The sequence below is a fragment of the Phyllobates terribilis genome, unplaced genomic scaffold, assembly GCF_046119375.1.
Source record: "Phyllobates terribilis strain yellow unplaced genomic scaffold, ASM4611937v1 Scaffold_1__5_contigs__length_1240528914, whole genome shotgun sequence".
NCBI lineage: Eukaryota > Metazoa > Chordata > Amphibia > Anura > Dendrobatidae > Phyllobates > Phyllobates terribilis.
This window is the reverse complement of record NW_027362761.1, coordinates 94848023-94860882: the sequence shown is the minus strand read 5'-3', so window position 1 is coordinate 94860882 and position 12860 is coordinate 94848023. Positions and strand designations below refer to the sequence as shown.

The 12860-nt window shown below is 39.0% G+C and overlaps 1 protein-coding gene across 1 annotated transcript in view; it reads right to left on the bottom strand.

Annotated features, from left to right (window-relative positions):
• MUSK (muscle associated receptor tyrosine kinase) overlaps positions 1-12860 on the bottom strand; it is a 479574-nt gene that overhangs the window by 290799 nt on the left and 175915 nt on the right. The window contains exons 3-5 of the mRNA XM_073664750.1: positions 9665-9816; positions 3710-3837; positions 500-641 (exon numbers count right to left, since the gene is read on the bottom strand). Coding sequence (XP_073520851.1) covers positions 500-641; positions 3710-3837; positions 9665-9816 — 422 coding nt within the window. The remainder of the gene's footprint in view (positions 1-499; positions 642-3709; positions 3838-9664; positions 9817-12860) is intronic.

Below are 12860 nucleotides of genomic sequence, written 5' to 3'. Positions count from 1 at the left end.
GATGTTGCACCAGGCTTGCTAATTAAAAGAAGAGATGCAAATGCTGGTTGGTACCTAACTATCTAGTCACTATTTAAATGGGTATTCCTCATCTTTGGGATCCCAACTTTCAGGAAAACATGGTCTTCTCAATGGATACTTGGCAATGCCATGTGGTTGAGGAGAAATGAAGATGAACTTATGTGACTATTTTAGTCAAGTCAACAGTAATTACTGACTTGGCTATCTCCACAACTCCCATTAAAGTAAATGGAAGAGCCATGAACATCCTTAATCTAACCCAAGATACAATTGACGGTTTCCCATAATGACTTGAAGGAAATTAATCTGGAAAGCGTGTTGACTACAAATTCATCAAGAAGTGAAGGGTTCTCTAATAGCATTTGGGAGCTGTCATACAGTCATCCTAGCATACAGTAATATATAGAATATGCAACTTATTTCAAACTTACATTTTGTATGTAATTCTATATTTTGTTTACAATGAAGTGAATGTTACCTTCCACTTCCAGAAGGGCAGGTTTAGAAATTGCAGTTCCAAGGCTATTCATAGCTATACAGCGATATTGACCAACATCTTCTCTTTGTACTTTCTGAATTCTCAGACTTCCAGAATCTAAAATTGAGATACGAGCATTCTCCTGCAAATACAGCAATAAACAGCAATACAATTATTCGATAAGCTCAGTTTTCTAATACTGAAATCAATTAACAATATGTCTGCAACTCAATAGTAATAACTAATGAAAACTTTTAACTACTTCAGTTTTTAAGTAGCATGTGATAAGGAATGTGACTATCTGTAGCTGGAAAATAATGATAGAACTTCTTGTCATATGGTTTTGAGCTTGTCTTAGTAAGATATAAATCAGCAGTTAAGCATAAAGTCTTTTTTATATATTTGGTAGTGATTCAAGCTCTCAGGTAGACATTAGTTGGCGTTCACACAGGCAATGCGGTTTGGTCCAAACATGTGCAGTTTTATTGCTTTCATAAAACTCCAAGAAATTAAAAACCAAAGCAGGTTTTGTGCTTCTAGGCACAAAGGTATGAAAGCAAACAAGCAGGTCATTCAGCAGGCATATATAAAGTATGTCAGTGCTGGGTCACCGGAGCAAATTACATTCCTTTCTCTCAGAGAAAACTTTATATGCAGAAGAAGTACGGTCCTACCAGTCTCAGTATATCATTCATCCTGAGCTCCAGGAGCTTTCAGCGCCAAACAGAAGTGTTCATCTCCATGTACAGTTCACACCGAACAGTCAGCAGCTTCCACAAGTTATTCAACAGCTCCAACACACAGACTGCTCAGCTTTCCTAGCTGACCCATGCAGTCTCCATTTTAGTCTTTTCCCAGCTGCAGCTCACATTTTGGCAGGTTACTCACCAGCTTCAACATACTCCATTCTGCTCAACATGCCAGCAGATTGACACAAACTGAACCAATTTTCTGGTTCTTAGTTAAAGCTAGCCAGGTGCATCTAATTATGACCTGCAATGCTGGGATTTAACCCAGTCCAATCTGGGTCAGGGGCATACTGAGCTGTCAGTGTGGTGAGTGACAGTCCAGTCGCCCAATCTGGGCAAGGACATGATGGGATTCTACAGGAGTCTCCTGTTCGGAATGATTCCCATGCTATTTAGCTGACTGTCTGCCTATTGTTTCTGCTAGTTGTACCTCTGGTGTGTGTTTGCTCTGTGCTTTGATCTTTGTTGACCAACCTTGGATTTGCCTTTGACCATCTGTTTGCCTAGTCCCTTTGTCTTGATTTGCTACCTTCTTGGAATTCTGACCCTGGACTGTGACCTGATTACGTCTTTGCATCACCCCTCTATGACGTATCCTCCTGACTTTTGACCTCAGACTCCTTGACTTCTGCACCTCACGGCTTGTTTGTGCATAGTGACTAGCGTCACAGTTTGATTTATGCTTTTTAACTGTGGTACGATAAATACACTTTTTTCAAAAAGATTGCTTACTTTTGTGTGGCAGTATTTTTACAGCCATAAAATGTACATTTATCCCTCAATAAAGGTGTATGTGAGGTTTGTTTTTGCTTAATAAGGCTGTGTGCCCACTATGCATTTTTTAAGTGTTTCCGCAGTGGCAATTTCGCTGCAGAAATGCTTAAAAAATGCTTGGTAGAAGGTTTGCCATGTTCTCCAATGATAATCCACATGTGCTGTGCACATCTTGTGGAAATTTCTGCTGCGGATTATGATTGCGGAAAAATCCGCTGCACTACCAATTATTTTGCGGAATCGCTGCATTTTCGCCGCCATAGACTTGCATTGAACCGCATGACATCCGCATAACTACATATGCACATGCAGATATCATGCGGTTCAATGTACGGATGGTACCCGGGTTTGGAGAAGAGGAGACTCTCCTCCAGACCCGGGTACCATAGTACCTCTAAAAAAAAGTATAAAATAAAAAATATACATTATACTTACCTTCTGATGGCCCCCTGTGTCTTATCCGATCAGTCCTGGCTTGCCGGCAGCTCGCGATGGTCTAAAAGGACCTGCCATGACGTCATTTAGTGGTCGCGTGACCAGTCACATCACTAAATGACGTCATGGATGGTCCTTTTAGGTAAGTATAATATTTATTTTTTACCATTATTTTATGGTGGGAGGGAGCTATGAAATAAATGGCACATTAGTCGTCTCGATCAAAGTAGGACAATAACCTATAATTAATAGCGACACTATCAGTCTGACTCAGTGTTCTGCAAAGAATAATCTGCATAACCACAGATGATTAAGAGTGATCATTTTTTAACTATTTTTTTTTTTTCATTTTAAAACCTTGAAGTCTGCCAGTGAACTATGTTATTAAATGGGCTGTTGGTTACAAGCAGGTTACCATCTGTTTCTATGGTGAGGTCACTTTGACATTACTAAGGCTATATTTGTCTTAAAGAGATTGAAAGGGGTTAGATACAGTCCTAGAAGACGTCAGAGTGTTAAACACATTCTCCAGAGCAATTTAAGTACTTTTGATTTGCAACTAATTCAATTGCCGCAAATCAAATAAATAAAAAAAAATTGCAGAACCTTCTGAAGGGTCAATACAATTGTAATGCTTTTACAAAAAAAAAAAACCCTTTCTGGAAAAATATATTTTCTGAGACCCATATTTCCAAGTTGTATGAGGGTTTTTGAAAGACATGCTTTGGTTTTGGCTCATGTCAATTTTGAGTACTTACTTTTTGATCAGTATAACATTTTTTAGTAAGAGTGTGATTAAAAACATTAATTTTGCCATTATTTTTTATATTTTTAGTGATGTTTACCATACGACATAGATTATTATACTACTGTATAGTACTGATGAATATAATTACATTGATACCTGAAATATATAGTTAGATTTTGTTTTACTTCTTTTGCAAAAGAAAAGCATTCAAAAAATTCATTGTTTCAATTATAATATTCTGTGGGCCACAACTTTTTTCATTTTTCTGATGAGGGAGCTACTGTAATTTTTTACAAATTTAAAATTTGCAAATTGAAGTTTGGTTTCACCTTGCACCAAGAAAAACAAAATAACTTAATAAGAATTAAGAAACTTGTATATTGTCATGAAATTTTATTTCCCCCAAATTAAACCTATACAATAAAAAACATGTTTCAATAAATGTTTACTAACTCCACAATTTATCATGAAAATGTATTCATCATTTTACATTCCAATGCTTACCTTAACAGCATTTTCTCCTTTAATCCATGATACAGATGGTTTGGGATTTCCCAGGTTATTACAAGGGAGGACTGCTTTTACTCCTTCTATAAGCCTTACATTCATTGGTGGGCGGGTAATTTTTGGTTCTAAAAGTAAAAATAAACTGTAAAATGCTGCAGAATATGTTGGTACTATATAAATAAAAAAATATTAAGAAATAAAAACAGTCAATGGAATAACTAGAAACATCTGCATAAAGTATTTTATCTTATGTAATGCAGCGACTTGCGGCATTACGGTAATGGTCCAGGATGTGTTTTGGCTGACCATGTACCTCCCCCTCAGGTGACTGGTCACATGACTGTGACATAGCACAGGTCCTGTGCACACAGAATGTCTGGTCACATGACTGTGACATAGCACAGGTCCTGTGCACACAGAATGTCTGATCACATGACTGACATCAGCACAGGTCCTGTGTGCGTGTACTACAGGATATATAAACCCTGGTAGTCTTGAGACAGGGTGTGTAAGGCGTGAGGCCTGTTCCCGTGTGGGACATCGTTAGTGTGAAGCCTGGTGAAGCCTTTAAGGTCGTGGCTGGATCCTTTGGTGTAAGCGATGCCAGTGGCCTTGGAGGGCAGAGGCTTGAAAGACAAGAGTCCTGAAAGGCAGAGGCTGGATGTTAAGTGTGAAGACATACCAGTAGCCTTCGAAGGTACGAAGGCTGGAGACCCCCACCTGGGAAGCCTAAAAGCCACAGCGGTGGCAGAACGAAACCGTTAAGACCCAGCAAAAGGTAAAAGCGGTACGTTATATGGACATTGTTATAGTTACTTTGCTGAAGGCTGTAACTGGAGCCAAGTGGGCATAGCTGCCACTGGAAAGGCTCGTGGACATTATATGTGTGATAAGCGGTTTATGATAAATAATAAACTGCTGCATTGTGAAATACCGGAAAGACATTGCATGTGTGCTTTAATTGACCCGGTGCAGCGAGTATCCCCCAGTATGATGACTAGCGCTGCCTTACACTTAATTAAATAAAATATAGAGCATCAATGTGACAGATAGGAGATCTCTGGTCCATGAATGAAAATCTGAGAATGTAAGATGAACATAGAAAATCTAGCAATAAAAGTATTAATCATTCTTAAGGTATGAAAAAAAAATTATTCAACTGACGGCAGTCAAAGAATAAAGTTCTAAAATATAAGAATAATGCAAAAGTGTTGCCTCCATGCTAATTTTTCTTATATTAAAAAAAGTATGTATATGTGTAATAAACAGTTAAAAGTTGTATAAATGAAACTAGTTAATTCATGTCTAAAAATAAGTTTATATATTATTTTTAAAGTCCTTCTATGAATGCTGCAAAACTTATGCCCAGATATTCACAACTGTTTGCCTATACATTATCAGACATTGGACATTTACTACAATTGTAAAAAAGAACTAAAATATATATTTCAGCTGATGAAGATGGAGGTACGGTTATACATGTGGGCTTGCTTTTCCAACACTGGAGTGACATATGGCTGGTTATCATGCATAATGCACTTTAGTATATTGTAATTTCTTTATGCTGACATGTATTTATACGCTTTATATTCATACTATGTAATTTGTTTAGATTTGAAGTGGATTTACATACATTTATAATAATAATTATTTCATTGCTGATTCTAGCCTTATTAACAGACCCTGTGGGATGGTATTTTTCCCTGTAATTGGTTGTTTTGATTGAAAAATTTTAAATTGAAAAATTAAGCAGAATTTAGTTAATAGACTGTAAGCTTGCGAGCAGGGCCCTCACTCCTCTTGGTATCTGTTGAATTACTGTATGTATCACTCTGTCTGCCCTGTGACTGAACCCATGCCAGCACCACCCCCACTTATACCGGAACGCTGCCGGGAGGGGTTAAAGTTTCTTTTCGAACCGCAGCGCCGGACAGATTGACCCCATATCTGCGAGATAATAGCATTTTTTCTGGTGACAGGTCCCCTTTAACTATTTGGACATATATTTTATATTAACCCTGTTAATTGTAAATAAATTAAAAACAGCAAAAATAAATGATTGAATGAATAAATCAAAAAATAAAACTCAGTGTGTTGCTTGCGCTGTGCAATTTTACACTACTTCAAAGTGAATATGTTTTATTCTGAACATATTTCTTGTTTTCTGTAGATCAATTTTCAGCTTTTCTGTACAAAATTGGGTCAGCACTGGCTCTTCAATATACAGCGGGTGAAATAAGTATTGAGCACGTCACCAATTATTTAAGTAAATATATTTCTAAAGGTGCTATTAATGTGAAATTCTTACCAGATGTTGGTAAAAAAACATTCAATCCACACAGGCAAAGAAATCAAACCATAGATGTGCATAATATAAGACACACTTTTTTCCTCCAATATTTTCGAGGAAAGTGGGGGGGTGCGTCTTATAGTCCGGATATATGGTTGTGGATGGTTGTCCGGCTGTGGATGGTGAGGATGGGGGGGTTTGCAGTAGGTCACAGAGGCAGGAGCAGCCTTCTGCAGCTCACACTGTGCCCGCAGCTGTAGAAAATGAATATTCACTGCTCCCCATGCCTATAGTCCCTCCCACCTCTAGGCACTGAAGCCAGCGGTGGGAGGGACTATGGGCATGGGGAGCAGTGACTATTCATGCTCTTTAATAGCGGGCACACTGTTAGCTGCAGCTGTGGCTCCTGCAGCTGCTCGGCGATCTAGTGTGCCCACTACTGAAGAGCATGAATATTCACTGTTCTCCACTCCCAAGGTCATGGAAAACGGTGAATATTCATGCTCTTTAATAGCAGGCACACGATAGCCAAGCAGCTGCAGGAGCTGCGGATACAGCTAACAGTGTGCCCGCTATTAAAAAGCAAGAATATTCACTCCTCCCCACTCCCATAGTACCGGGTGTGGAGAGGAGTGAATCTTCCGGCGGCTGACCTGAGCGTGTGAGGGCGCATGTTTGTGACGTCATGCGCTGCTCACATGCTGATGTCAGCTGCTGGCAACGGGACAGGATGCTGCATGAGGGGGCCATGAATACCAGGATGGGAAATGGGGGGGGTGCCATGAATACCAGGATAGGAATGGGGGGTGCCAGAAATACCAGGATGTGAATGGGGATGAGGGGAGCCATGAATACCAGGATGGGGATTGGGGGAGCCATCAATACCAGGATGGGGATGGGGGGGTGCCTTGAATACCAGGATGGGGATGGGGTGTGCCATATATTCCAAGATGGGAATGGGGGGTGCCATGTATGCCAGGATGAGGGGCCATGTATACCAGGATGGGGGGCCATGAATAACAGAATGGAGAGACATGTATACTAGGATGGGGAGCATACATAATAGGATGGAGGGCAATATATATGAGGATGGGGATGGGGGACAATGTACACCACGATGAGGATGGGGGATCATGAATACCAGGATAGGGGGCCATGTGCACCAGGATGGGGATAGGGGCATATATGCCAGGATGGGAATGGGTTCCACGTATATATCATGATGGGCGGCATATATACTAGGATGGGAAATATTAGTTCAGAATTGGGGGACGTTACTCCTATAACAGTGTCGTCAGCAGTCTTCCCTCCATAACAGTGCATCATGACCACATTTTTTGCTTCATTTTTTTTTATTCTATTTTATTCTATTTTCCTCCTCTAAAACGTAGGTGCGTCTTATGGTCTGGTGCGTCTTATAATCTGAAAAATACGGTAAGTTATATGAAATAATGAGAAATGACACGTGGAAAAAGTATTGAACACATGAAGAAAGAGAGGTGCAAAAAGCAATGGAAAGTCATGACACCAGCGGAAATCTATCAGTAATTAGAAAGCAATCTTGCCACTTAGTGAAAAATAATATCAACTTTTTCAACTGATGGCCTATAAAAAGGTGTCTTATTACCAAGGCGCCACACAAGAAACATGTTATGATCGGTAAAAACCAATGAGCTGTCTCAATACCTTTGCAACCATATTGTTGAAAAATATACTGATGGCATTGGTTACAGAAGAATTTCTAAACTACTGAAGGCTCCAGTGAGCACTATTAAGGCCATAATCTGCAAGTGGAAAGAACATCATTTCACCTTAAACCAGCCACGACAATGTGCTCCTTGCAGGATTTCAGACAGAGGATTGAAAATAACTATCAGAAAAGTTGCCCAAGGGTCAAATATCACCTGTGGAGAGCTACAGAAAGACCAGGAATCTGCAGGTACAATTATTTCAAAGAAAACTATAAGTAATCCACTCAACCTCCGTTGCCTGTATGCACGCTCACCACGCAAAACTCCATTGCTGAACAAAGAGCATGTTAAAGCATGTTAAAAGTTTGCTAAACAATATTTAGGCAAGCCTATGAAATACTGGGAGAATATAGTCTGGTTAGATGAGACCCAGTAGGGCTGTTTTTCATCACATGACACTGGAAAACTTCATATAGGTGAAAGAAAGATGAATGGACAAATATTCTAACATATTCTAGACCAAGACCAGGATGATGAAGTTGAAATGAGGATGGATATTTCAGCAGGACAATGATCCCAAGCAGACAGCCAGGAAACTCTCAATTGGTTTCAGAGAAAGAGAATATAAAGCTGGTAGAATGGCCTAGCCAATCACCTGACCTGAATCCAATAGAAAATTTATAGAAGTAACTAAAGCTTTGAGTTCATTGAAGGAGCCAACAGAACCTTCAGGATTTGAAGAGTGTTTGTACGGAAGAATGTGCCAAAATAACTCTTAAGCAATGCATGCTGCTAGTTTCTCCATACAGAAGGCATCTTGAAGCTGTCATCACCATCAAAGGCTTTTGTACAAAGTGTTAAATACATTCCAGGAAGTGAGTGCAATACTTTTTCCCTGTGTCATTTCTCATTACTACACATAACTTAATTTATGGACATCTGTGGTTTGATTTCTTTACCTTTGTCGATTGGATGAGTTACATCTGGTGAGAATTTCATGTCAATAGCAGCTCTAGAAATATTTTTACTTAGAGAATTGGTGACGTATTCAATACTTATTTCACCCTCTGTGTTTAGTTGGAAGGTGGGTCTAGTACAGATAACATTTGTATTATTTGGAAGGAAAATTATATAAGGATAGGTAGGAAATTAACACTATATACACAGATAATGTTACCGATGGATGTCAATTGCCAGTCTCTGGACAGAAGGGGATGTGGCTGTATGCCATTGTCTTCCTTTAGGCTATAGTCACATATCATTGTAGCATAAATTCAGTGGCACCATGGGAGCCTATGTCTGAAACCCCACAAACCAGGATTCAGGTGTATCTGCTGATGGGGCTATTGACTATAATTATTCAGATGTAGTCTTGGTGCGTCTTGGTGCCCACCTCAACTATGCCAAAAATTATGTTTGACAGAACCCACTGTGACTCCATCTGCATCATTATAGTCAAAGTAAAGTCCTTTAGCATTTTGCAGGGCTTCAGACATAAGCTCCTTTGGAAGGAGTCACTGAACGGATGCTAAAACACTATGTGAACATAGCCTTAGTCTAATAGCACTTTTCTGTCTTTTGACTCCCATTCATTGCAGGTTTCATAAAGCACACATAACAAAGCACACAAAAGACATCTAAGAAATGAGATTGCCTTAAATATGACCAATTTTAGAAAAAGATAAAAAAAAATATATAATATCCTTTCTACCTACTTAAATCTAATGAATGAAACTAAACTGAAATTGTTGATGTCCTCCATTTAATTCTGCCAAAATCCTCTCTAAAAACAATTAAACAAAACTATAAATGGAACCCAGAGAATCCATTCTTGCTCGAAGCACATATTTGCTGGATCAATTTCAGATGTTTTGAAAGCATTCAAGGACTGACAGGCTTGCTAATTGGGTTTTAAGGAGTGAACAACTGTTGGCACAGACTGAACTCATTTTTATTATCACTGACACTTACTCATTTTCACTTGCAAAGCTCCACAGCTTTTTGCTGGATCTCCAACACCATTTTTAGCCAGGCAACAGTAAACGCCGTCATCACCTTCCTCCACACTCAGAATGGTCAAGAGTTGCCCATTTTCTCGAATGCTGTAACGTGTATCAAACAACCTGTAGAAATGGTGTCAATTCTATTGGTTAACAACTGGACAATTTTTGTCAACATTATATGTAATTATTATTAAGCCACAATTATGAGTCAATGCAATGCATTGTGAATAGTGTAATTGCTGTTTATCTGCAAGCATGTGTGGATGTTAGCTCAATATATAAAAGTAAATGAACACAGATTTTTTATATTTTTGATTTACTGGATTTGGTATAATTAATTAAACAAATGCCAACATATTTGATTTATAATACTGTTACAGACACAATATCGAAAGATTCATATTGCAAACTCGGCTTGATTGACAGGTCTCTCTCTATGCTAGCAAGAGACCTGTCAATCAATCCAAGTTGCATGAGGACAGCATGACATGGCATTGCCCAGATGACAGGTCTCCCTGTTCTCAGAAGCAACCGCAGCATTTCAGAATAAAACAGATAGTTTTACTCCAAAACGTACCTCAATTAGGGCTGGTGCAGATGACCGTAAGAATCATTGCACCAGCACATGTCCAATTTTTCCTCAAACGGACCCCGCTGGGGGAAAAAAAATCGCAACATGCCTGAGTTTGATCCGATATTTGGATCGTATTCAGCCATGCAAGTCAATGAGTGCATAGAAAACATGACACTATACTGGGATCACATCCAAGCATGGTCCAATTTCCACGGACTGACAGTATAGAGAAAATGGAGAAATTTTTCCCTCCATCTTCTCATCATCCAAGAGAATCAGAGCACATAACAATCACACTTTGATCAAACTCTGATCAGAGTGTGGTTGCATGATCGACTCAATTCTCTTGGATGAGAAAACATACGGTCCTCTGCACCTAGCTTTATTCTGCACATGGTTCAGGCATAATAAATCTCCTGACAAGTTCATTTTAATATTTTCCTGTACAGGAAAGTATAATATAAGTTTCATTCCTGCTTCCCCTTCTTGTACTTGATTTCCTTTTTATATGTTTTGTTGAGTTAGATCTATGATTGGAAATTTCTGTAATACAAAAGTGATGCTTGATCTGTGTATCTACCATATCATGTTCGGAAGCAGTAAAATGGGATAGCATGGCTTTACATTTATACATATCCCTCAGCTCCTAGAGATATGGACACTTCTACATAACTGTTTTGACAAGTAGAAGGTGAGCAAACGGAAAATGTTCTGCTCAGCTGTTCTGTGCAAGCACAATTTAGATAAACTCATTGGAAACACATGTACGTGCTGACAAGTGCCAAAAATGTATTTGAAGAACTTATTTGAATTCTTTTTTTCCATTCTAGAAGAAGATTAGGGAGAAAATACACGCAAACATTAAAATGTGTTCAATTTGTATGTATAATATATTATCTAAAATGTAACTAGAATTATCACCCTCAACATTATTGTTATATTTATGTTATAACTGTTTTGCAGTTTTGTATCACTAAGCTTTACTATTAAATGTATCCTTCATTGTATCCATCAAAATGTCACTTTTCTCTTTACAGTAGTAGGGTATCACTACAAAAATTCTATCTAGCATAAAGTTTTTTTTATGTATTTATATTTTTTGGAGATGTGCTATTTTTTAAGAGATTTGCCCAGGAGGGAAAGGAAGGCAGACAGACCCCTTTTCTAGAAAATTGTAGTTGTGTATGTTGTGCACTGAGCCCTCAGTGTGATTGTGTGATGTGATAAATAGTATAAGTCTATAAGTATAAGTGTTGATTAGAGATGAGCGTTGTTCTACTCGAACTGTTCGCCAATCTCAAATTCGAGCTGTTTTGGGCGGTGTTCGAGCCGTTCGGCGAACACGAACAATTTGAGAAAAATTCGGCTGTTCGAGGTTATGTTTGATAACTGTTCGTGCACCAAAATCATAACTGGATTTTTTCTCAGTAATGATGAAAATTAATGTTAATACGCAGTTTGAGTGTACAGCGGGGTGGGGGGAGGGGCAGGGGATGGATCTCTGCAGGAACAATGAAGATCTCCATTTTTTTTTCTCTTTCCCGCATTTACAGTGGGGAGGTGCAATCTGTCAGCCTATCAGCAGCGCACACACGGAGCGAAGTGCTTTTTTTCACACAAGCAAGGGCATGTGTCATTGGCAGTGTATGTCACATGTCCTTGCCCTATAAGACCAAGCCATTTTCCCCGTCGCCACCATTTTCTCACTGCTGCAGCTGCGTGTTAGACGGCACCGCTGTTGCTGTGTGCGCTATACCTTGTTAATTTCAAGCCAATTTTCGCACAAATATACAGATAGCTTGGGAGTAGGGAATAGTTGTGATTGCAGTCCTTTTAAGGACTAGGTTACAGCATTTCCTACGACTTTTATCAGGCAGGTCTGTGCTCTTAAATAGATAGGTTGTGGGAGTAAAGACTAATTGTAATTGGAGTCCTTTTCAGGACTAGGTTACATCAGTTCCTATCAGTTTTTGCCAGGCAGGTCTGTGCCAGTGCTGTGCAAGTTTTTTTCACAGCATTTGGCTGAATCTAGCAAAGCTAATCCTTTTTGGCCTATTGCAGAGTGTGTTAGTCAGTGGAGTAGCCTATCTGTGTTGCAAGATATACCACCTGTGTATAGAATACCAATTTTTTTACTGCACCTAGTGAAGTAAAATCTTTTGGGCATAGCATCATTCTATTAGTCCATCTATACTGACCTCCATCAGGTTGCAAACTGAATCTAATTTTTTTCTGCATCTAGCTCTGAAAAAATATTTGGCCTTCTAGCAGTGTGTGGGACTTGTTCTATTAGTCCACCTATACTGACCTCCATCAGGTTGCAAACTGAATATATTTTTTTCTGCATCTACCTCTGAAAAAATATTGGGCTTCTAGCTGTGTGTGGGACTTGTTGTATTAGTCCATCTATACTGACCTCCATCAGGTTGCAAACTGAATATATTTTTTTCTGCATCTACCTCTGAAAAAATATTGGGCTTCTAGCTGTGTGTGGGTCTTGTTCTATTAATCCATCTGTACAGACCTCCATCAGGTTGCAAACTGAATATAATTTTTTTCTGCATCTAGCTCTGAAAAAATATTTGGCCTT